The following is a 20,616-nucleotide window of genomic DNA, read 5'->3' as shown; positions in this document are numbered from 1 at the left end:
AAAATAATATTAAAAGAGGGAATGGATTTGCTGTAGGGTGTTAATCAGCTGCAACACAGTGCCCCTGAGATGGCTTCGTCTCAGTCCCAAGGAGATCCCCGTACACCTTTAATGCAGTTTATGAGTCTTAATTAATGAGTGTTTGTGAAGAGCTTTGGAGCACTCGGATGGAAGATGCTGCAGGAATCCACGCAGTGATTATTAATTACGTATTTCTGTATGGCCCAAACACGGCAGCGGGACAGTTACAGCGCAGGGGGACGGCGCTGCCCCGACCCACCCCGACCCCGCGATGGGAGCGGCCGAGACGCAGCCGCGGGGGATTCGCCTCCCTCACAGGGCCCGTGCGAGGCGGCCACCGGGAAACGGGACAGGAATCGTTCCACGCAGCCGCTCCCCAGCGCCAAGGGCGGGCGGGTGGCTGGGGAGGGCCGCGTTGTGCTGCCGGGCCTCAGTTTGCCAAGCACCACCCCGAGCTCCCCCAGCAGCGGCCGTGCAGCAGCCGCCCCCCGCCTGCTGTCCCCCAGCCCGAGGTGGCCGCAGGGGGCCCCGGGTCCTGCCCTCAACAAAGATGGCGCCTCGGCCCGCCAGGCGCCCCTCGCCCTAACCAAAGATGGCTCCCGGCCGCTCAGCAGCTTCTTGCCCTCAACCAAGATGGCCGCCTCCCCGCCCCCCGCGGATTGGCCGAGCGCGCTGACGCTGGCGCGGCCGCGTCGAACGAGGCGGGGGCCGCGGGCGCGTCCCGGCGTGCCGCGCGCGCCGCCGGCCGGCCGGAAGAGGGAGCGGGGCGGTTGTTGACAACATGGCGGCCGCTGGCGGCTCCGCGGGAGGAAGAGGCGGAGGGAGCGGCGGCGGCGGGCGGGGGGCGCAGCCCCGCTCGTAGGGGCCCGGCTCCTGCCCGCTCCCGCGGCCACACCCCCGGCGGCCGCCTCGCCCCCTGCCCGGCGCCATGTCCTTCTTCAGGCGGAAAGGTAGGGCCCGGCCCGGCAGGGGCAGCGCCTCGGGGCCGCACGGAGGGGCCGGGGGCGGTCACCGGGGGGGGGGGGGCGGAGGCTGGGGAAGGGGCCCGGGGCGCTCGGGGCTGCTGCGGGCTGCGGGTGTCCGGAGCGGGGCGGCGGAACGGGGCCCCGGGGGAAGGGCCGTGTCCTGCCGAGAGGCGGCCCTGCAGCAGTGCCCGCTGCGCCCTCCCGGAGCGGTCTCTGGGCTTCTCCAACTCAAATTCCCCGTCCTGGGAGGTGAGGCTGCGGGCTGGGGGCACAGCGCGGTATCGGAGCCGGCCTCGCTGCACCCGGCTGATGAGTGCTGCTGTGAGCTTTCCGAGCCAAAGCAGCTGTGCCGAACGGTTCGTTTTTGGTGCAGAACGTCAGCTGCTGTTCATGGTAGCAGCGATGAAGGCTCCTGAAATCCACTGAGGGTTTTGCAAGTGTTTAATGATTCCTGAGCTGTTTATGTACTGATACGGAGCTGCGGAATGAAACTTTCATACTGCTTATAAACAAACTGCTCAAAAATAGCTTCTGCTGCTTTGTAGATGAAAAGAATCGTGGAGCTGATGTTCCCTCCTGATGCTTAACCCTAGGAGCAGTGTGAGCTTTGGTGGAAACTTTCTCGTGAAGGTAGTGAAGTGTCTGGAGCTTTGATTAAAGCATCTTCGGTCAGAGAAGCAAAGTCAGAGCTAAATGCCCAGCAGAGGCATTGCTAAAGGGAGGAGAAAAGTAAGCTCTCAGCTGGGTTGTACATGAATAATACTGCTTTGTGTATCTCAGTTATAGACACTGACTTTTAGAGAAGATCTTAAAATGCAGCTGGTGAAAAGTGACAATTAAAGGCTTAGGATAAACCTCTGTAGATTAGACACGTGCAGTCCAACACTGGACAAAAGCGTCAGTGTTTTGGGGTTGAATTGTTCTTATTTAAGCAGATACAATACTGGATAAAAATGGTAACAGTTGTTTTCAAATGAAATCGTAGCAAGGATGCTAGAACTAGTGACATATAGAAAAATCTCAAAAATACAGTGAAGCAGTTTTTTAGAATGATCTATAAAACTGTGGTTGGATAATCAGTAGAGAAATTAAATAATAACAGTTGGGCCGGGAGCCAGGGGGCTTGAGGGCACCATTATCAGTGAAATTATCATGAAACCATTATCAGTGAGAACAGTCGGGCTCCGTGCTCATTCATGGGGGATGTTTTGGAAATGATGGACGCTGACCTCTGAAGTTGTGTGTTGCTTTTCCTACACGTACACGCATGAGCAGCTTAGGCTCGTTCATCCTTCTGTCTTCATTCATCCTTCTGCCATTCAAGACGTGAATGAATCAACGTTTTCAAATCTCTTGTGGTCAGCTGGTGTTGGTTTGACGCAAACCCTGTTCATGACAGGGTAATGCCACTGGAAGTTGTCACAGACCTCTGGGCCTTGGTAGTTGTGTACCGCAGTTATCTGTCTGGCTGCACGCAGACCAAATGACATCCGTTTTTCTGAGGAAAGTGGAATTAAATTCCTTAAGTGGAGCTTCACCCTCTGTAACGTGGTCTCCTCACATACAGCAGTGTTCCTTTATTCTCCGCTGGTGCTCCTTAATCTTGTTCTGCTTGAAGCTGGCAGTGACAAAAGATGCCGGTGTACAAAGAGGTTGCGGTGTGGCCTGGGAGTTTGTAGTAGTGGTAGTAAGGCGGCGAGGAACTGAGAAGTTGGTGAGAAGGAACAAGTACATTGGAACAGCAAATAGGTGTGTGGAGGGCCCTTCTGCTGAAGCTCAGGAACTATTGCCAGTGGTTAAGTATCAGTTGAACAAATTACTGGAACCATTCTAGAGAGGTACCGAGTTCCTGAGGCTGCATGCTTTGTGGTGAAGGGAGTTGCTTCGTGTCTGCTGTAGCTCAGGGTTATTTCAGGCATGCAGGCTTTCTCAGTGGTTCCTCTCCTGCACATCAGCACGCAGTCAGTTATGTAAAAGCTGGGCTGTTCTCACCATTCGTGTGCAGTTACATCTGGCTGTAAGCTCAGTTTAAAAAGAACCCAGTTCTTTTAGCTGAGGCTTAAACCTTTTTGTCTCAGACAGTGTGTGGAAGGCGCTAGCTTAACTCGTACTCGCTGAGGTGCCAGTTGAGATCTGCAGCATCCGTGCTGCTCGCAGGGAAGGCTGGCAGCGTGGCAGCGCTGCGGCCGCGATCGAGCGGGCAATTATGTAACGGGAGCTTGAAGTTTCCCTTTAAAATATTTAAAATGCTTAGGTCTGAATAGGAAGCGTTTTCTAATCTGCCGGTGTTCTGTAACACAAATGTTTGATTCTAGTCAGCTACGAATTGTGGTTATGTTTGGAAGGACTCCAGAGTCGGTGTTCAAAGATGACCTATTTGTAGTAATAATCCCAGCCTGTAGCGGCTGTACGAGGCTCCTCTAGCAGATCGTGTTCTGCAATGTCACCAGTTAATTTCTTGTGCCATCCTGCTTCTGAACTCCTTTGGTCTCTTTATTTTTGTTTTAAATAGATATCCTTGTTCTTTTCCTTTAGGAGCTTCTTTTAAGAACATTTTTTTTTAAAGGCATTCTTTCATCACGAGTTTTTTTTAAACTGTGATCTTCCCATCAATTGTTTGCCATAGCCTTTGAAGGTAGTTGAGCAGTATTATTTATAAGATAATTAACCCTTTTCAGCATCCTTCCAGAACATTTGTGGTACCCCTGCATGGTGGAGGAGTCACAGGCTGTCCCTGGTTCCACGTGCACCTCCCCAGCCGTCCACGTTACACCGGTCTGATGCTTGTTTTGGGGAATGCGATTTGTAGCTCGGAGAACATCTGCCGTGTCCTGCTCCTAGAACACATCTATCCCTTTCTTTCCAGTTAATGCTGTTTATTAAAGTAACCTTGAGTGTAGCCTTGCTTTAATCGTATGGACAGTAAGAATCTTTCTGGCTGTTAATTCTAAGGTAGTGTATTTCATTGAACTTGTGAATGAGAAGGTTTTGCTTTTGAAAGGAAAGCAACACGGAAGCGTTGGAAGTCTGGCAGTTACTAGTTATTCGGATTTAAATTAGATCTTTTAGCAAAATGATGGCTTGCATCTTCCTTTGATACTTGCTGAAGTTGGGAATTTTATATTCCTTCTCTGGTAGATGTCATTGGTCACCCGAAATAACATTAACATTTTCCTTTATATTTTACAGTGAAAGGTAAAGAACAAGAAAAGACCACAGATGTGAAAGCAATTAAAAGTAAGAGCAATGCTTTGTTTATGAATTCAGTTACCTAATATCATCTGACATTTTTATTGTAACCATGGAATAATTTCCTTACAATCGGGCGCAAACCTGATCTAAGCCTTAAAAGCAAAACAGAACCAAAAGTTAATTCTGTTCCCGAGTATTAATAGCAACTAATCTTTCCTAGCCATCTCGCTGTATCTATAAGTACAGAAGGTTATTAAATTATGTCAGATGTGAGCTTTAATTCAAAGGGATGGTAAAACTCAGTCACCTTGCAGACAGTAGTTAATCCTTATCTACAATGAGTTGCTTGTGAAGTTTCTTGCTTATTTGTAGTGTCCTTTGTGGTTTTGAAGATGCAGCTTAACTGTCTAATTGGCCAAAGAGGGTGCCAGTGTCTGATCTAGCTCTGACTGATGTGTCTTGTGAGACCGCAGATGGGAATTTTGTTTGGAATGAATAGCTGTTCTAATGCTCCCCCATGTGATGCAGAAGTCTTGCTGCTGACTGTTGGGAGACAAAGTCTTAATGGGAAAGAAGTTTATAAAGTGTGGGAAAACAAGGTTATTTATGCTATCAATTTTTAGTGCAATGCTAAAAGGAGCTGAGGTAGTCCATGTAAATCTGGCCTGTTACTTTTATGTCCTCAGACAAAATCCCGTTTCTGTACTTGTGAATGTGCTATCTGGATAACGAGAGAAAATGAAAGGCTTCTCTTACCTTGGTGTCTCAAGTCAAATATAGGAAACAGTTGCATCTGTTTAATAGTCTACCCCATTATTTTAGTGCAAGTGCAGTTCCCAGGGACTAGCTGACAGAGGCTGTCAGGGAGAGGCTGCAGTTTGGTCACCATTGAAGTTGAAAACTTCCTATATTACATGCAAGCTGCTGCAAACAGGGAGCATCTTTCCAGTTTGGCAAGCAGTTGCTCCACAATCCATGTGATGTTAGGTTAGATTAGTGCCATCCAGAGGTTTTGGAACAAGTGCTTGATGCTTAGATTAAGTAGAACGATTTTGCTTCAAATGTTTGTCATACGAAATTCAATTTGAATCTATTTCACAAAAGCTTAAACCATTACGAGCAGTGTGGCTCTGGTTCTACACAAGCAGCCTGCAGCAAGTTTCCCTCATCAGCCAAGTGACTGGCTGCCATCCATTGGCATGGGGAAAACTGCAGGTTTTCCATTATTACATTATTACATATTTTTGTTTATCTATTTTTTATTATAATTATTAAATATGATTGAATTGTTATAGTATTAAATTAAAAAAGCTATGTAAAAGACGGTGAGCAGTACCTTGGTACCAAATACTTTAACTGCAGAAACACTTCAGGATAGCATCAACGTTTCAGCTTCCTGTACCGTTGCTTCCAGGTATCTGCTACCATGATACTCAAGTGTGATATCGTCAACTTCTGTCATCACATTAAATTGTGCATAAAAATAAAGTTACACAGCATGAAAGTCATTAAAAAAAACAACTTTCTTAACACCTTGATGAAACACGTCATTGTGAAGCAGTGTGCTGAGATAGTGTCATCTGACTCGCTTTATTTTTAACAGTCAGAGGTGTAAGATGTCCTTGTGTGACATCCTAATCAAATGTAATTTCCTGAGAGCTTTGGAAACTGGTATTGCTGTGTTTTGTTTTGTTCCAGCTTTGTCATCAATTAACAACCACTTGATGCTTTTTCACAGATGGTTTTGCATGAGGAAGTTCTTCTTTGTTCTCTGTAGGCTCAAATAGCCAGCCATGTTCTGAAATGGCCAAGGGAGATGAAGGTTTATAATCTGTGTTTCATCACAGATGTTTCCTTCCTTATTGCTTTTTTTTTCCCGTCTTAGAACTCAGGTACAGACAAAATATTTTTGAAAGATGTTCTTGTTAAAACTCTCAGTTCTGTAGTTCAGTTTTTTTAACACATTTAAATCTTTAAAAAGGTAAGGAAATGGATTTGCCAAGAATAATGCAACTAAACTACATTGCTGACAAAGTATGAGATTGTTGTTACAGAGGTTATAAAGGAAGCAGGAAGACTCAGGAGTAATATTTCACATGCACGCTTGGATTTGTTGGCTTTTGATTACCTACTGAATAAGGAGGATATAGGGGGTGGGTACCACTCAGATCTATTGGAAGTGAGATTATTCTTGCCATAAAACTTGTTTGTTTCTGTAATCTTAAATGATATCAGACCCTTGATCCAAGATGATGTGCAGTGGGTTCATGAGGTTTTTAATAAGATTGACTTGTGCAACCTCTGGCTTGTTTGGGGAGCACTTAGCACCCAATAATGCATAGAAATGGTGTGAGGATCCTTTTCTTTTAATCACTGCTGTCTTGATTCCAGCTCCAATACCTGTACATTCCCCTCAAAGAAGCACTAGAAATCATGCCTTGCTGGAGGCTGCAGGACCAAGCCATGTGGCAATTAATGCCATCTCTGCCAACATGGACTCTTTCTCTAGCAGTCGGACAGCTGCTCTTAAGAAGCAGCCAAGTCACATGGAAGCTGCTCATTTTGGAGACTTAGGTAAGTTTTTATCTGCTCTGTAATAGTATCAGCAATTCCTTTCTTTTTTTTTCCCCCTGTGGATGTTATTGGTATGCTCACCATTTGTTGGTTTTCAGTCAAGTAAATTGGGTAACTAAAAAAAATCGATACTGCCATTTCAATTGCATCTGTTATAGCCTGGATGGGCTTTGAATGGGCAGTAAATTCGTTGCCTTTTTGGTTAAAAGAGATTCCTTTGTGTTGTGTACCACCATTAGGTTGGAATCATCTCTTCACTAGCTGCATTCCAAGACGTTTTTGCATTCAATTGAAATGTTTGTAACACAATACAGAGTTATTCTCATAATATTTCCCTTTAGGCAGATCGTGTCTGAATTATCAGGCTCAAGAGACCAAATCAAGCCTTTCAAAGACCCTTGAACAAGTTCTGCAGGACAATGTAGCCCTTCCTTATTTTATCCAGTTTATGGAACTGCGCAGAATGGAACATTTGGTTAAGTTTTGGTTAGAGGCTGAAAGCTTTCACTCCACAACATGGTCCCGCATAAGAGCGCACAGCCTGAACACAGTTAAGCAGAGTTCGCTGGCAGAGCCGGTGTCGCCCTCGAAGCAGGAGGAAATGGCATCTTCTCCTCCTGGATTGCTTGAGGAGAGACTGGAGGATTCTAGCACCGTGCGACTGCTCAGGACCAAACCAGTGGCTCCAGATAAGAACAACAGAACTAGCAACAGCCAGAACCACGTGCTCTCGGGTCAAGAGAGGGATAATACCAGTGTTGTTTGTCTAAGGAAATCTGAGACAGGGATGCATTCTGTTGCAGCTGATCAGCAAGAATCTTCCAAGCTTACAGTATCAAATAGAAACAGCCCCTCATCTGCACTAAAGGACTTGTCAGGAAAACTAATGAAAAGTAAGTGTCACGTATCCCCTTTCTTGAACAAGGTGGGCAGATGGGGAACGTACTAGCTACAGCTTGCTTTTTATGGTGAGCTGCCTTGGTTCTTGTGTTCGTAGTAAGCTTGGTATGGTGCTGTGAGGAGGAAAATCATTTTGTATTTCGGTAACTTACTGTGTAAGTGGATAGGCAGTTTAAGAGCTATGTATTTGTTTTGACTGGTTGTTTAAAAATAAATATGCTGTTCCTACTTGTGTAATCTTAAGAAACGAAGATGAACATTGCAATGTCCCGCTCTTCCCTCACACATTCCACCCCCCAACTTAAAAGAATTGCAGAAAATTTGGATGATGGGGCTGAGAATTGATAATAAACTGCCTGTGGAAGGTAAATATCCTGAATCACGTAAAATGGTGTAAGTATTGGTTCCAAAAGACTTGTAGAGATTTTGTACGGAATGTGCTGTTTCTGTTCTTGGATTTATTTGATAGAGTTCCTCCCCTTGTAACTTATTATTCTCATTCGGAGTCCACCTCTTCAGAGGCAACTGGAAGTAAGAATGAAATTAAAATATTGACTTTTGATAGTGAGCAATGTGCACCTGTTTCTGTAATCTGCATCGACTCAGTTCGCCCTCATTTCTGCAAGTATGCAGACAAAAAGGAAGCACTCCTTTCTTCGTATCGATTCCTTTTGTTTGCTCAATTGTTTCCTTATGTTACATCCTTTTCTCTTGCTATTTGCCTTCCTTGTATAGCTATTTATCGTATGCCTCCAGAATATGTAACCTCAGCCCCAAAATATCATAAGCAAACAATGATATAGTCATGTAAAACACCTCTGATTTCTAACATTAAAATAATTTGAAAGGACCAGGTCCTTTTTGAGAAATCTGGGAAGTCTGGAGTACAATTTTTTTCCCTCTCTATGAAGAAGTGTCCTAACTTGTTTGAAAAATGACATGCAAAGTGTACAACTTGTTCGGAGGAATCCCATTTTCTGATTATTTTTTTCCCTTTAGTTCCTTTATAATGCAAGTGCTTTCTGTTCTGTGTGATGAGCTAGAAACTGGGAACTTCCATGCAGTTCATGCCACACGGGTGTTACTACTGGGGCTAAGATGTGCAGCTGAGGCAGAGGGTGCTGTCTTGTTAGGTGGGGGGTGGATTTGGAGCTACGTTACTGTGTTCATCTCACTAGCTGGTCCATGCTGGGCTTTTTGTGACCTGGCTGGAGCTAACACCGTTGCGTTAGATTGCTGATAGCAAAGTTTTGAGCAAGAAACTGTGAAAGCTTGGTGGGAAGGAGACTGTAATTGTTATTAGATACATCTGCTCTCCAGGAAAGAAAGTTATTCACTCTTCTTTTTAAACCTGTACCAATGGATACAAAGTTTGACTCTGAATTTCTTTCTTGTAGGTATAGAACGGGATGCAGTTAGTACTTTTACCAAATATATTTCTCCAGATGCTGCTAAACCAATACCTATTACAGAAGCGATGAGAAATGACATAGTTGGTAAGAATCCATACTGCCTGCTCAGTTTAGAGCTTCCTCTTTCACCATAAGTATCATTAGTACCACACGTGCTTATTTTTCTGAATTGCAAAGTTTGTTTTAAAAAGATAACCAAACACCCACCTGATGATTGCAGAATGCTCCCCCCTCCCCTGCCTTGATTATTTTGATAGCATGCAATCACATGGGTATCAGCAGATCTTACCTTCCAGTAATTTTGTGCAACATCCACCTAAGAACTTGCAGAGACTTTGCTTAAAATAGTGAAAATTCCTGGTGGTTATAGGAAGAATCCAAACTGAGTCTTCATCAAATATTTTAGCCATAATAGTATCATTCAGCTATCTGCAGTGCTAAGAAGGCAGTGCTAGTGCCTCTTAGCAGCTTTTTTTGTGCAGTCAGGACCAGCTGATTCTAGCAGATTTGAACTGCAGTTCTTCATTAACTAGTCATCGCTCATGTCTTTCAGCTTTTTTAAACCAAACGTGCGTTAAAATTAACCCAGTCTTTCTTTGCAGCAAAGATTTGTGGTGAAGATGGACAAGTGGATCCTAACTGCTTTGTTACAGCACAGTCAATAGTGTTTAATGCAATGGAACAAGAGTAAGTTGAAGGAATGGTTTGGCTTCTTGTGTTTGTTGTCCTTTTGCAAAAGGTGGTTCATTTAAAATGCTTATGAAGACGACCATAAAATTGCTGTTCTGTGTAGCCTCCTATACTTGAAGTGGTGCTCAGATCTCTTTCTCCAAATCTGTTCTTGTGATTGCTTGCTGAAGTTGTACTTGCATGCTATTAATGCGTTCCTTATACTGTTCCCATGTCATTTGTATACCCTGCATGTTTTTTTCTTGCCCGTCTTCCTTTTGTCTGACTGAAATAGTAAGACTTCTGGGGCAAGAACTAATTGGTTCACAAAGTGTATTGAATGCTGTTGGCCCTTAATGACTAATCGTTATTTCGTGTGCAGGCACTTTAGTGAATTTTTGCGAAGTCATCATTTCTGTAAATATCAGATCGAGGTGCTGACTAGTGGGACTGTTTATCTAGCTGACATACTTTTCTGTGAATCAGCCCTGTTCTATTTCTCTGAGGTGAGTATTGGGGTTGTGATTTGTTTTCTTGATTCCATTCTATCATGTGGAAAATATATTAAATATGAGAAAATACGTATAACCAAGCACCTTAAATATAACCAAAGAGATGAGGTGTATCTCTTTTTTCTGGGATTAAATGCAATAGGATAACTGTGAGGTTTTACAGCTGTGGGGTCCTGTACCTCTAGGGAATCATCTGTTAGGAGTAAGATAATTGTCCTGATAGTCTGATAAGCCAATATAGTTTGGAATGGCAAGCTGGGAAGCTGAGACATGCTGTAAACTAAGTGTAGCATGAAAATAGCTTTTCCTATGTCTTTCAGTATGATGTAAACAAGTAATTGTTTGGAAACTAAATGCAAAACTCTGTGCAGAAAAGAAATGTCGCAAGCTCTTTTTTTTAAACAGAATGTAACAAGCTAATTCTGTCTGCAGCACTATCAGACAATACAAAGTATTTATATGCCTTTGATAATTTTGTGTCACAAATTTATGGGCTGTTTTTTACTTTAAGTGGTATGGAGGAAGTTTGTTTGTGCTTGTTATGTTTTCTTGCTGAAACTTTATTTTTAATTTCCCTTCTAGTACATGGAGAAAGAAGAAGCAGTTAATGTATTGCAGTTCTGGTTGGCAGCAGATAACTTCCAGTCTCAACTTGCTGCCAAAAAAGGCCAGTATGATGGGCAAGAAGCACAGAATGACGCCATGATTTTATATGACAAGTGAGGGAGTTCAACAATTATGTTTCTGAAGCTCTAATTTTGTCTTTGCCCTTCTGTGTTGCCATGTGCAAGAGGAACTTTTAATTTTCAAATGCTGTGCAGTCTTGCATTGTTTTGCTGAAATGCATTTTATTTAGGCGACCTTCAGTGTATGTGTGTATGTACAACAGCTCTTAGAATGTTTCCTTACACATAAGGATAAAATCCTGATAAAGACTTTGTTCTTAAACAAAAATCAGAATTTTCAGGACTTGATTGCTTCAGTTAATGTTTGGCCATAAAATATTGAAGCTACTTGGTTGCTATATGAAAACGTGTAAGTTCTAAACCGTTATAGCAGTGTTAAGTGTAGAAAAGTCTTTAATTTCAGGTACTCTTAGTCATTTAACGTAGGCTGCAAGTGCTTTTACCACACATAGTAAAAGCCATGTAGAGCTTGTTATTAATATTTCAAAAGATGGTCCTTATTTTGGTTAGGAAGCAACCAGTCCCCTTTTATTGTCATTTTCACTCTCAGTAGTGTAACTTCTTTCCTTTTTGTGCTTCAGCTTAGCAACAGTGCAACTGGAGGATGGACATAAAAAGTACTTCCAGAAGCTGAAGTGTAAGGCTTGTTGCCATAAGCTTGTTGAGTTACTGTCCTGATAGGAAATAAAATTTGGAGAGGAAGCAAAGAACCCACTTGCATTAGTCACACACCTTTGTTACCCTCCGTTGTGAAACTGTTTTTAATGATGAGCAAATGCTGCTTCAGAGTTCTGGGTGTCCTCTGCTTCATTCCTGCTTCTTTGTTACAAAGCTGTGTAGGAGTCTGCTAATCAGTAATCACATGATGCTCTGTTTCTTTTATCTGTATCTTCAGGGCAAGGCTTTATCAAAAAATGTTTCTGTGAATTGGGGACTTTTTTCTCCCTGCACTTAGTTACTGTCAGTTGTACGTACATTTTGAAGCCAGCACCATCTAGTGGCTGCAGCATGGTTAATGGCCTCCAGTGGAAAAGGGTAGGTACTAACACTGCCAAATTTTGCAAAGCGTTTTTGTTGTCTTCTTCCCCTGTCTGGTGCTGCAGGTACTTCTCCCTTCAAGCCACGCATCCTCTTGGGTTTGATGACTCTGTGAGGTTAGAGATTGAATCCAACATCTGCAGGGAAGGTGGCCCTCTCCCTAACTGTTTCACTACTCCCTTACGGCAGGCGTGGACTACCATGGAGACGGTGAGACACCCTCTTCAGAATGGTTTTGGCAGTTAGTGAAGATAATGGGAAGATCTTGTAGCATCAGACTTGCAAATTCCATTTGCCATCTCCAACTTGTCCTCTTATTTTAATAATTTACTGTTTACATGAATAATAGAATTAGTAAAATTTGGTATTTTCCCCAGCCTACTGTGGAAAGATACCACAAAGTGGTTAATCTGCAAATCGTTGCATATTATTGGGAGTAACGGAATTCCCCCATGTATGAATTGTTATCAACAGCTTATTTTACATTTTTTTTAACAAAATTTTTCTTCATGCTAGTAATAGTTGTTTGCAACTGCTAGTAGTAGTTTGCAGGTATGATACCAGTGCTGTGGATAACAGCGTAACCTTAGGATACAGGGTACTAGATTGATGGCTTGATTCTTGAGCTGCTGCTGGTTTCTGAACAGTCTGGTAAGATAGCTGTAAGGCTGTGGGGTTGTCAGGCCTTTCTAGAAGAAGGAAAATCTCAATTTTAGTTCCAGTCTGTGGGGAATTCAGTTAAAACATAACTGTTGTTTCATTTTGCAGTAGGCTTGAAAGCAATTCAATAGCTAATCCAGAATAGTTCCATACCTGAACACTTGTGTACCATCTACACAAGGACTGAGATATTTGTGTGTCTCTTCTGTTTTACAAATGATCTACAGCAGTCGTGCAGGCCTGCTGTGATTAAGGGGACTTCTTCTGTCTCTCAGGTTTTTTTGCCTGGTTTCTTGTCCAGCAACCTTTATTACAAATACTTGAATGATCTCATCCATTCTGTACGAGGAGATGAATTTCCAGGAGGGAATATTGCACTGAACATTCAAGGGCCCGGCAGTTCTCCTGATAGCGATTCCATAGGGGGCCCAGATGGCTCTGCCTCCCAGGTATGTCTGTCTTGGTTTAATTCTGTTCTAGCAAATGCTGCAGTTGCTTTCCTGTCTTGCTATCAGAGTTCATACCCTGTAAGGGTTTCTTGTAATTGTAAGCTTCCTGATCCTCTTTAGCATCACTAAACATTACTAAATCTTGTGTTATGTTAGGGTATGTTTACTGTGCCTCCTGCTAAGATGAAACATGATGTTGGCGCAGGACTGTATCTATCATATTCATTGTCCTTGGAGTCTTGCACTGCTTTTAGTTCTTTGAATCAAGGTTATGTTTTTTCATTAAGTTGTTAATTAATCACCGAAGACTGTTTCATAGTGCTGTAACACTTAAGAACATTTTTTATAAACACTTTGTTTATAAACGTTTTAAAGAACATTTTAAAACGGCATTTGGGGGGAACAACACCCCAGTTACAACTTTAGGCAAATTTGACACTAGAATACACTATGGAATTTAAATATGGACATTCAGATTGGGTGTTCAGTGTCACTAAAGTGACATACCTCTGTACAGAGAATTCCCCTCAGTTCTAGTGTTCATCATCTCTCAATTCACATATAGAGTAATAACAGTTTATCTCTCCCAGCTGGTTTTCATTAGTTTGCCTCAGCAGGTATTTCCATGCTGTAGTTCTTAGGGTAGCTGGTCATGTTGGTCTGGTAGAAGATGGGCAGACTCCTGACCTTAGCGAGACCTCTGGCACGCTGGAAATACATACTTTTGACACTGTATTTCCATAGAAATACACACTGCAGACACTACTTCCACCGAGATGCAGTGATGTGGGGGGTGTTGTTCGTGTGTCTATAATTTGATGTAAAGCTGGCAATAAAAAAATAGTCTGTTGTTGGATAGGGCATTCTTTTCGTTCATTAAGCATGATTAGGGCTATGTGGCTGTTCCTTTGCAGTACTGTGTAGAAGCAAGAATGTGGCTGGGCTTCTCTGGCTCTTACCTTTCCAGTTTCACTGGTGTTCACTGGCTATTTGCTCTGTGCCCTGGTCACAGACCAGCATCTTTCTTTTTTATTGCCCTATGTGGTGCTGGGTTCCCATGTGGGCCTAGCCTCAGACGTGGGCAGTGGAGCACATGACATTTGGTAACCATGCAAGCAACATCAAAGAAATGTTTTTTAACAAAGAGTTGTCTGTTCCAAAACTTCTAGCTTTGCTTGATTTAAATGTGGTTGAGGGAGAGGATAAGCAGATTCTAGCTTATCTGTAACCAGGTCAGCTTGCAAACTGCAAGCCCAGCTGAGAGCAGAAAAGCTAAGTGAGAACTGCTTCTGCTGAGTTGCTTTTATTGAATGCTGCAGTGTTACCAGGGGGTTTAAATCTGGAATGTAGACCAACAGTACTGACATACTGCAGTTCAAGCAACCTGGAAGCTGTACTACTTGCTTGTAATGTTTTTATACCTCCCAACTAAGTTAAAAAAAAAAAAAAAAAGTGGGGAATGAAATCTGTTCTGCCATCTTAAACTACCCTGCCTCCTGATAGTAGTAGGAGGAGAAACTTCTGGTAATTGGCCTGCTTGGAATGCTTGGGAAGGAAGTGCTGCATTTTGTGGTATGCATTCCTACTTAGCTGGAGATGCTCCTAGGCAGATCTCTGCATATTTTTGCATAAAGAACAGCACTTGCGCAGACCAGCAGGAAAGGTGTTTGCAAGGCAGCTGCCATAAATATTTCTGTTCTGAGTTAAGGTGCTAATAGATTGCTATACATTTGTGCTCTCCCTGCTGTTGCTCAAACGTTTCCTTGTCTTTTTTCACGTTCCTATGTAAATGCTTCAGGCCAAAAGATAGACGTTTGTTCTCCGTTTGTGGGGAATGCATAGAGTACTTAATAGGAGTTGCTTACCAGGTGCATGAGAGGAATGAGTGAAGCTGCTGCAGCTTTTGTGGTAGTTCAGTGTTAATACTCAAACAAATAATATGCATGCACACACAGATCTATTCAGCTGATAATGTTTAGACAGCAGTCTTTACATGTATGTATGCTGACCTGCACATTGTCTTTGGCTCTGGTCATGTAATGTTGTCATCCTCTGTTTCAAAACAATGTCATATGGTGTTAGCAATTCATTGTTGTGTAGATGCTCTCTAATTCTTCTATGCTTGCATGGATGTTACGGAGTTTTTTTATCTATGTGTTAAAGCACTAAAATGGTAATTTTGTTAGGAAGATACAAGTTGTTTGCATTGGGCACTAATACTTAGAATTTTTATTTGTAGTCCAGTGTCAAAAAGGCTAACGTTAAAATCCTGAAAAATTTTGATGAAGCAATAATTGTAGATGCTGCAAGTCTGGATCCAGAATCTTTGTATCAACGAACATATGCAGGGTAAGGCTCATTCGGTGCATCTCATTCTTTGTAGCATACTTTTCACGTTTCATTTTCGCTGTGTCCTTCTTCGCTGAGAGTATGCGTAAATACTAAATGTTGCATTATTAGTACATCCTAGTATTTGAAAGTAATTTTATTTCATTAGTGTGATTTAATACCAGCATCATAGTGAATGATTCTCTGACCAGAAAGGCAGCCAGAAAAATATTTCCAACAGATTTTTTTTCTCCTAGCTATTACTCTTCTGACTCCAAAATATACAGCAAAGTAGTTCCTATTTGGGATTGCAATAGAAAAAGAAAAAGCTCACATTACAGTATCAAAAATTTGATACTGTAATGAACATCTTCAGTTTCTCCCTACTTCCATGGTAGAGAAGGGCTTGTACTTCATCAGCAGACTCCACTGCTGTTTTCCTGTTTCTTAAGTTGCTCTTTGTTATAAAACTCTTCTGCTCTGTGGATCTCATAGAGAAATTCTTTGTTTCTATAGTTGCTTTGCTATTGCATGCCACTCTTCTGTCCCTTTAAGTACTGTAAACTGTTTTCTCCTGATGACGTGTTTTATAATAGCGTAGAGCACTTGATAGCTCTGCCTGTTGATGTTATGGTTGAGCTGAAGCATTTGCCTACTTGTAGTTCCTAGAATTTTTAAGATAGGCTCTGAATTCAGATACACAAGGAGGACGGGAAATTTTTCCCAGTACATCATTTCTAGGTGGAAAAGGTGGTAATTGGTGTAAGAAAAAATGGCATTTTACTGGAGCCTTTATTGTATTGTAGACTTGTTTTTGTTTCTCCGATTGAGAACTTTCCCTATTACTGGAGTTCTCGTGGTAACCTGTGCGGTCCCTTTCTTCCTTTTCTCTGCAGGAAGATGACATTTGGACGAGTCAGTGACCTGGGACAGTTTATCAGAGAATCTGAACCGGAGCCTGATGTCAAAAAATCAAAAGGTTTGCTTTCCTCTTTTAATTTCAATACACATATGCAAAACTATTCTCTTCTTCTCTTCAGTCAAGATAAGAAAGGTTCTTGTCTCTTTCAAGCTCTGTTTAAAGCCAAATAGAGATGTTTAGGGAATTGTCCTGTACTGAGGCAAAACCCATCTCTGGCCTGGTTCCCTAGCCAAATTGTGCTTTTCTGGTCCAGCTGGACTCCTGGGATCATGAGCAGCCTGTGGGGGTTGGAGCTGTCAGTGGAACCTGGCAGGGATGAAAGCTGCTAGCAGCTGAGCTGATGATCAAACCTTGAAAGATTTGGTCTCAAGATGAAAAAGAACTTCAGCTCTCCACATGCTTCCCACTCAGTTTGAGATCCGCTGTTAATGCAGCTTTTCAACTCTGCTTTCTGGTAAAAAGGAATGATTTGGACTCAGAGTCTAGTGAACCATGGCTCCCTGTAATCCCTTGTCTTTTATTCCTTTTCTGTGTTCTCTAACACCAGCAGTGCAAACCCTTCAGAAGGATAGAAGGAAATAGCTTTTGTAGAGATGTGCCACAGAGCTCGCTAATATACCTTGTTTGCTGTTTTTTTTTTAATCTCAACTAGGGTCCATGTTTTCACAAGCAATGAAGAAATGGGTTCAAGGAAACACAGATGAGGTGTGTACTCTTTTTTTCTTGTCCTTGTGACATACTTTACCATTCAGATTCTGAATAGGTCTGATACACCAAACAACTGTGACACTGTGATAAGTATCATCAAATTGCATGCACCAGTGAAACAATTTGGTTTTTTTGACAGTGCTGAATAGTTTAATAAAATAGTTAATTGTGTGCTTGCAGTCAAGGGGTTTCTTATTACAGTGTTTTAAGATAAATCCTCAAGTAAGTGTGGAGGTGCTGTTCTTTGGTTTTACCGTGAAGTGACCACTCTATGTGGGTTGCAGGCTGCATTTCTCCCCTCTGGAGTGGCTTGGACATGTTCCCAACGGATAAGTCTAAAAACCTTACCAAATGTTTTGGAAATTGCATCAAGCAGTAAATGTTCATGTTAATTGAAGTTAATGCTGTACTTGGAAACCAAGGTGCATTTACATCAAGGGAGGATATGCTTACTCCAAGTCACTGAGCTGTGAAAGCTAACTGCGTATCCAAGGTTGAGTACATGAACTATGTTGAGGGCACCACATTATTTTACGAACTTCAAACCATTTGTATTTGGGATGTTTTTGCTATGGCAGGCTCAAGAAGAGATGGCTTGGAGGATAGCAAAGATGATAGTCAATGATGTTATGCAGCAGGCACAATGTGAACAGCGTTCAGAGAAGATTACAAAGGTAAGAGGGTGGAAAAGCAGTGTGCCCTTATGTGGCTTGAGCCAGCGTGGGAGGAGCAGAGCTCTTGCTGTACCACCTGTGGTGCTTCTCCTGTGCAAATCTTGAAATTGTCTCTGTTCGAGTATTTACAATCTGCCTTATTAGGTAAGAAGGTGATATGTGCTGCAGGATCAGCATTGCAATTCCTTGTTTAAGTTCACGCTTATTAGCATTCTTTACCATGAAATAGTGTATTTGCCTAAATTACCACTAAAACTTATGTGTTGTCTTCTAAAAAAAAAGGAAAGTTCTGATGTACCAAACTTTTTGTGAAATAATGAAGACAGTAGTTTATCAAGTATAGAATCTGATACTCCTGGCTTTTGAGCATTTGGGCATCTGACTTTTTCATGTTACTTATTCTTAATTATTGAAAGTAACTGTGCCAAATCCTAGTGATTAGGCTTGAATGGACGGTCCATAGTTCTTGTGGGTTTTTTTTGGAATAGTTATATTTAAATGACTTATAATAATTGTACTTAATTCTATAATTCCAGTCTGACTGGATGACAAAGTCACTCAGCACAATATTTAGAAATGTCAAGTGGCTGCAGATGCTCTGGATTCAATTAAGCAAGCATAGTTACTGTAATTGGAAGATTGAGAGTAGCATTTCTTCTCTCCCAAACTCATAAGCATACCTGGCTTCAACACTTGTAAACACAAAATGTCTTTCTGTTGAGTGATTGATGTGTATGTTTTAGGGTAAGATGAACTCTAACCCTGTTCTTCCTTTTTCAGCTATGATTTTAGAAATGCCAGAACAGGAAATCTGGCTTTCTGCTTTGAGAATGAGTGAACTTTCCCTTTGGGTGGATTCTTTAACACAGCCAATAAAAACAAAGCACTGTTACTCCAACCGCTGATATCTCCCTCATTGATAAGGAAGAATTAAAAAGAAGCAATCCTGTACCTCCACTGTAGAGCGTGAAGAAACACTTTTTCCTGTTGTATGTGGCGTTCACAAGGATGGTTTTTAGAGAGGAAGACACCACTTATGAACGTGTCATTGAGTAACTGTGATCAACTTCACAAATACTTGACCCCGTCTCAAAAAGACTTTTAAGCAAAATATCTGGAATGGGACACAAGCCACAAAGAGGGGAAGGTTTTGCTGTAGTTTCTAGTTCTACCTGTAATTTTTAATTATATAACTGCAAATGCCACGGGATGTGTCCCTGACATTGGCCATTGGAGAAGCGAACCTGAAATGGTGAATTTATTGGCAGTGAATGACCTAAAAAGTTTTAAGTTTTATTTTTCCTTACTTGAAATAGATGAGCATTCACCTGTAAGATAAATGTATTTTACTTCATAACTCCATTAACTTTGAAGGCAGTGTAGAATGATCAGGAGCGAAGCCTGGACAGCGTAACTCTTCCTTGTCGAGCTCTTACACCTGCACACACTCATCCCCTGCTTCAGACACACAGCCCACTCGAGCAGACTTGAAAGCCAGTCTTGTGCTTGTGCAGCCCTCTGCTCCCGAGCGTTGGCTCTGAATGCAGCCTGTGCTTTGAGGAGATCGTAGCCAGTAGCCTGCTCCATCTTTTTTCTTTCCATCCCACAAGCAAGGAAAAAAGTAATTACTGCCATGTGCTGCTGCCATTCTCCATAACTTGTTGTCCTCAAACCAGCGTAGTATCTAATTCCAGAGGTTTGGTTTACAAAGAAAAATAATTTTTAATGACCTTCAGCCACCTTTTCCCTGATGTTGTCAACACTTGCAATTTGCAAAACCTTTAGTTTAAGTAAAAAAAAAAAAAAAAAGCCACGATGTGACACGGCACCTCTATTTTTCCCAGCAACTTGATTTTGCAGAGTATCAAAAACACTCTGTGTCACTGTTATGTTATCGCTGCATTTTTAGTATACAAAACTTCCATTTTGGTTTTTATTTAACTCTTATGATTGCTTTTTTTCCTTGAACTTGTGCAAAAAATCACTTTGCAAAGAAATCATCTCCAATGTTCAGAGTATCTTGATTGACTAGCAAGTGTTATACTGTTGCAATATTTGATTGTATAGAGACACTGTATTATCTATAAGAAAAAAAAAGCAAAAAAGGCTGTGTATAGGTTTTTGGTACTATGTACCACCTCTTATTTCTCTCATGCCCAAGTATTCGTGTACTTAAAGCATACTATATTTAATTGTGTTTTGATTTAAAATATATAAATATTAAAACTTGTGTCAATTTTCTGTTTTGATGGGATTTGAGTTTACATGTTTTTTAAAGGTGGGTCTTATGGGTTCATAAAAAAAACAAAAAACACCTGAAATGTTTGTCCTTGGTACATTTGCAAACGCTAATTAATCTTGTAATGGGATGACGTAGTATACTAAGAATCATTTCAATAAATTCTAGGGCTTGATCAGAAATACTTTTGGAACAAAAAGCAGGGAGAAATGGCTGGCAAGGTCCCATCTCACTCATGGGACCAGCCTGCTCCTCCAGGGTGCACAGACATGGCCTTGGGAGCTGTCACTGACTGGCTGAGCTCTTGCTTTGGGTAATTTCTCTAAGCTGTTTTGTTTGAATGGTGGCGAACTGGTAAGACAGTATTCTGTGGTTGGTTTGGTTTCCCTCTTCTGTGTGTAGGCAGTATTGAATTTTGATAGAGTGCTGGAGGCTACGGACACCTGATGCTTGCCATGCTTGTCACTGGTTTGTGCTGGGTGGGACAGGAGATGCTGTATTTCTTGCTGTGTTTTGCATAGCAGGGTTGAGTCTCTGTCCTTGGTGCGGAGCCCATGGAGCCAGTGTTTTTTTATGGCGGATAAAACACTCCACTCTGCAGCCCAGCCCTCCTACTAACACGGGCAAGGCACAGGCTGCAGAATTACTTTATTTTTGTACACGACAA

At 42.0% G+C, this 20,616-nt stretch overlaps 1 protein-coding gene across 3 annotated transcripts; it reads left to right on the top strand.

Annotated features, from left to right (window-relative positions):
* The first annotated feature begins 752 nt into the window (after window positions 1–752).
* Window positions 753–19,940, top strand: AKAP10 (A-kinase anchoring protein 10). 3 transcript variants are annotated; one of them, XM_027472677.3, is made up of 15 exons: window positions 753–971; window positions 4,176–4,223; window positions 6,570–6,752; window positions 7,094–7,645; window positions 9,050–9,148; window positions 9,667–9,751; window positions 10,116–10,239; window positions 10,828–10,964; window positions 12,035–12,179; window positions 12,905–13,078; window positions 15,318–15,427; window positions 16,303–16,385; window positions 16,981–17,033; window positions 17,615–17,710; window positions 18,491–19,940. In XM_027472677.3, the coding sequence occupies exons 1-15, from the start codon at window positions 950–952 to the stop codon at window positions 18,494–18,496; spliced, it is 1,917 nt and encodes a 638-aa protein (XP_027328478.1). In that variant the 5' UTR covers window positions 753–949; the 3' UTR covers window positions 18,497–19,940. The 3 variants fall into 3 exon arrangements, with proteins under 3 accessions (XP_027328478.1, XP_027328479.1, XP_005023150.3); XM_005023093.6 differs by lacking the exon at window positions 753–971 and adding an exon at window positions 1,692–1,715; XM_027472678.3 differs by lacking the exon at window positions 4,176–4,223.
* The last annotated feature ends 676 nt before the right edge of the window (window positions 19,941–20,616 follow it).

This window comes from Anas platyrhynchos, chromosome 20 (assembly GCF_047663525.1).
Source record: "Anas platyrhynchos isolate ZD024472 breed Pekin duck chromosome 20, IASCAAS_PekinDuck_T2T, whole genome shotgun sequence".
Taxonomy (NCBI): domain Eukaryota; kingdom Metazoa; phylum Chordata; class Aves; order Anseriformes; family Anatidae; genus Anas; species Anas platyrhynchos.
Note: the sequence above shows the minus strand (reverse complement) of the source record. Positions and strands in the feature narration are given on the sequence as shown.

What these genes read in the sequence shown, in the direction of transcription:
- AKAP10 (XM_027472677.3), top strand. Translation starts at nt 950, where the DNA reads ATGTCCTTCTTCAGGCGGAAAG. An exon ending in GATGAGAAATGACATAGTTG is followed by an intron (nt 9,149 to 9,666) that starts GTAAGAATCCAT and finishes CTTTCTTTGCAG; the next exon opens with CAAAGATTTGTGGTGAAGAT. An exon ending in CCCTGTTCTATTTCTCTGAG is followed by an intron (nt 10,240 to 10,827) that starts GTGAGTATTGGG and finishes TTTCCCTTCTAG; the next exon opens with TACATGGAGAAAGAAGAAGC.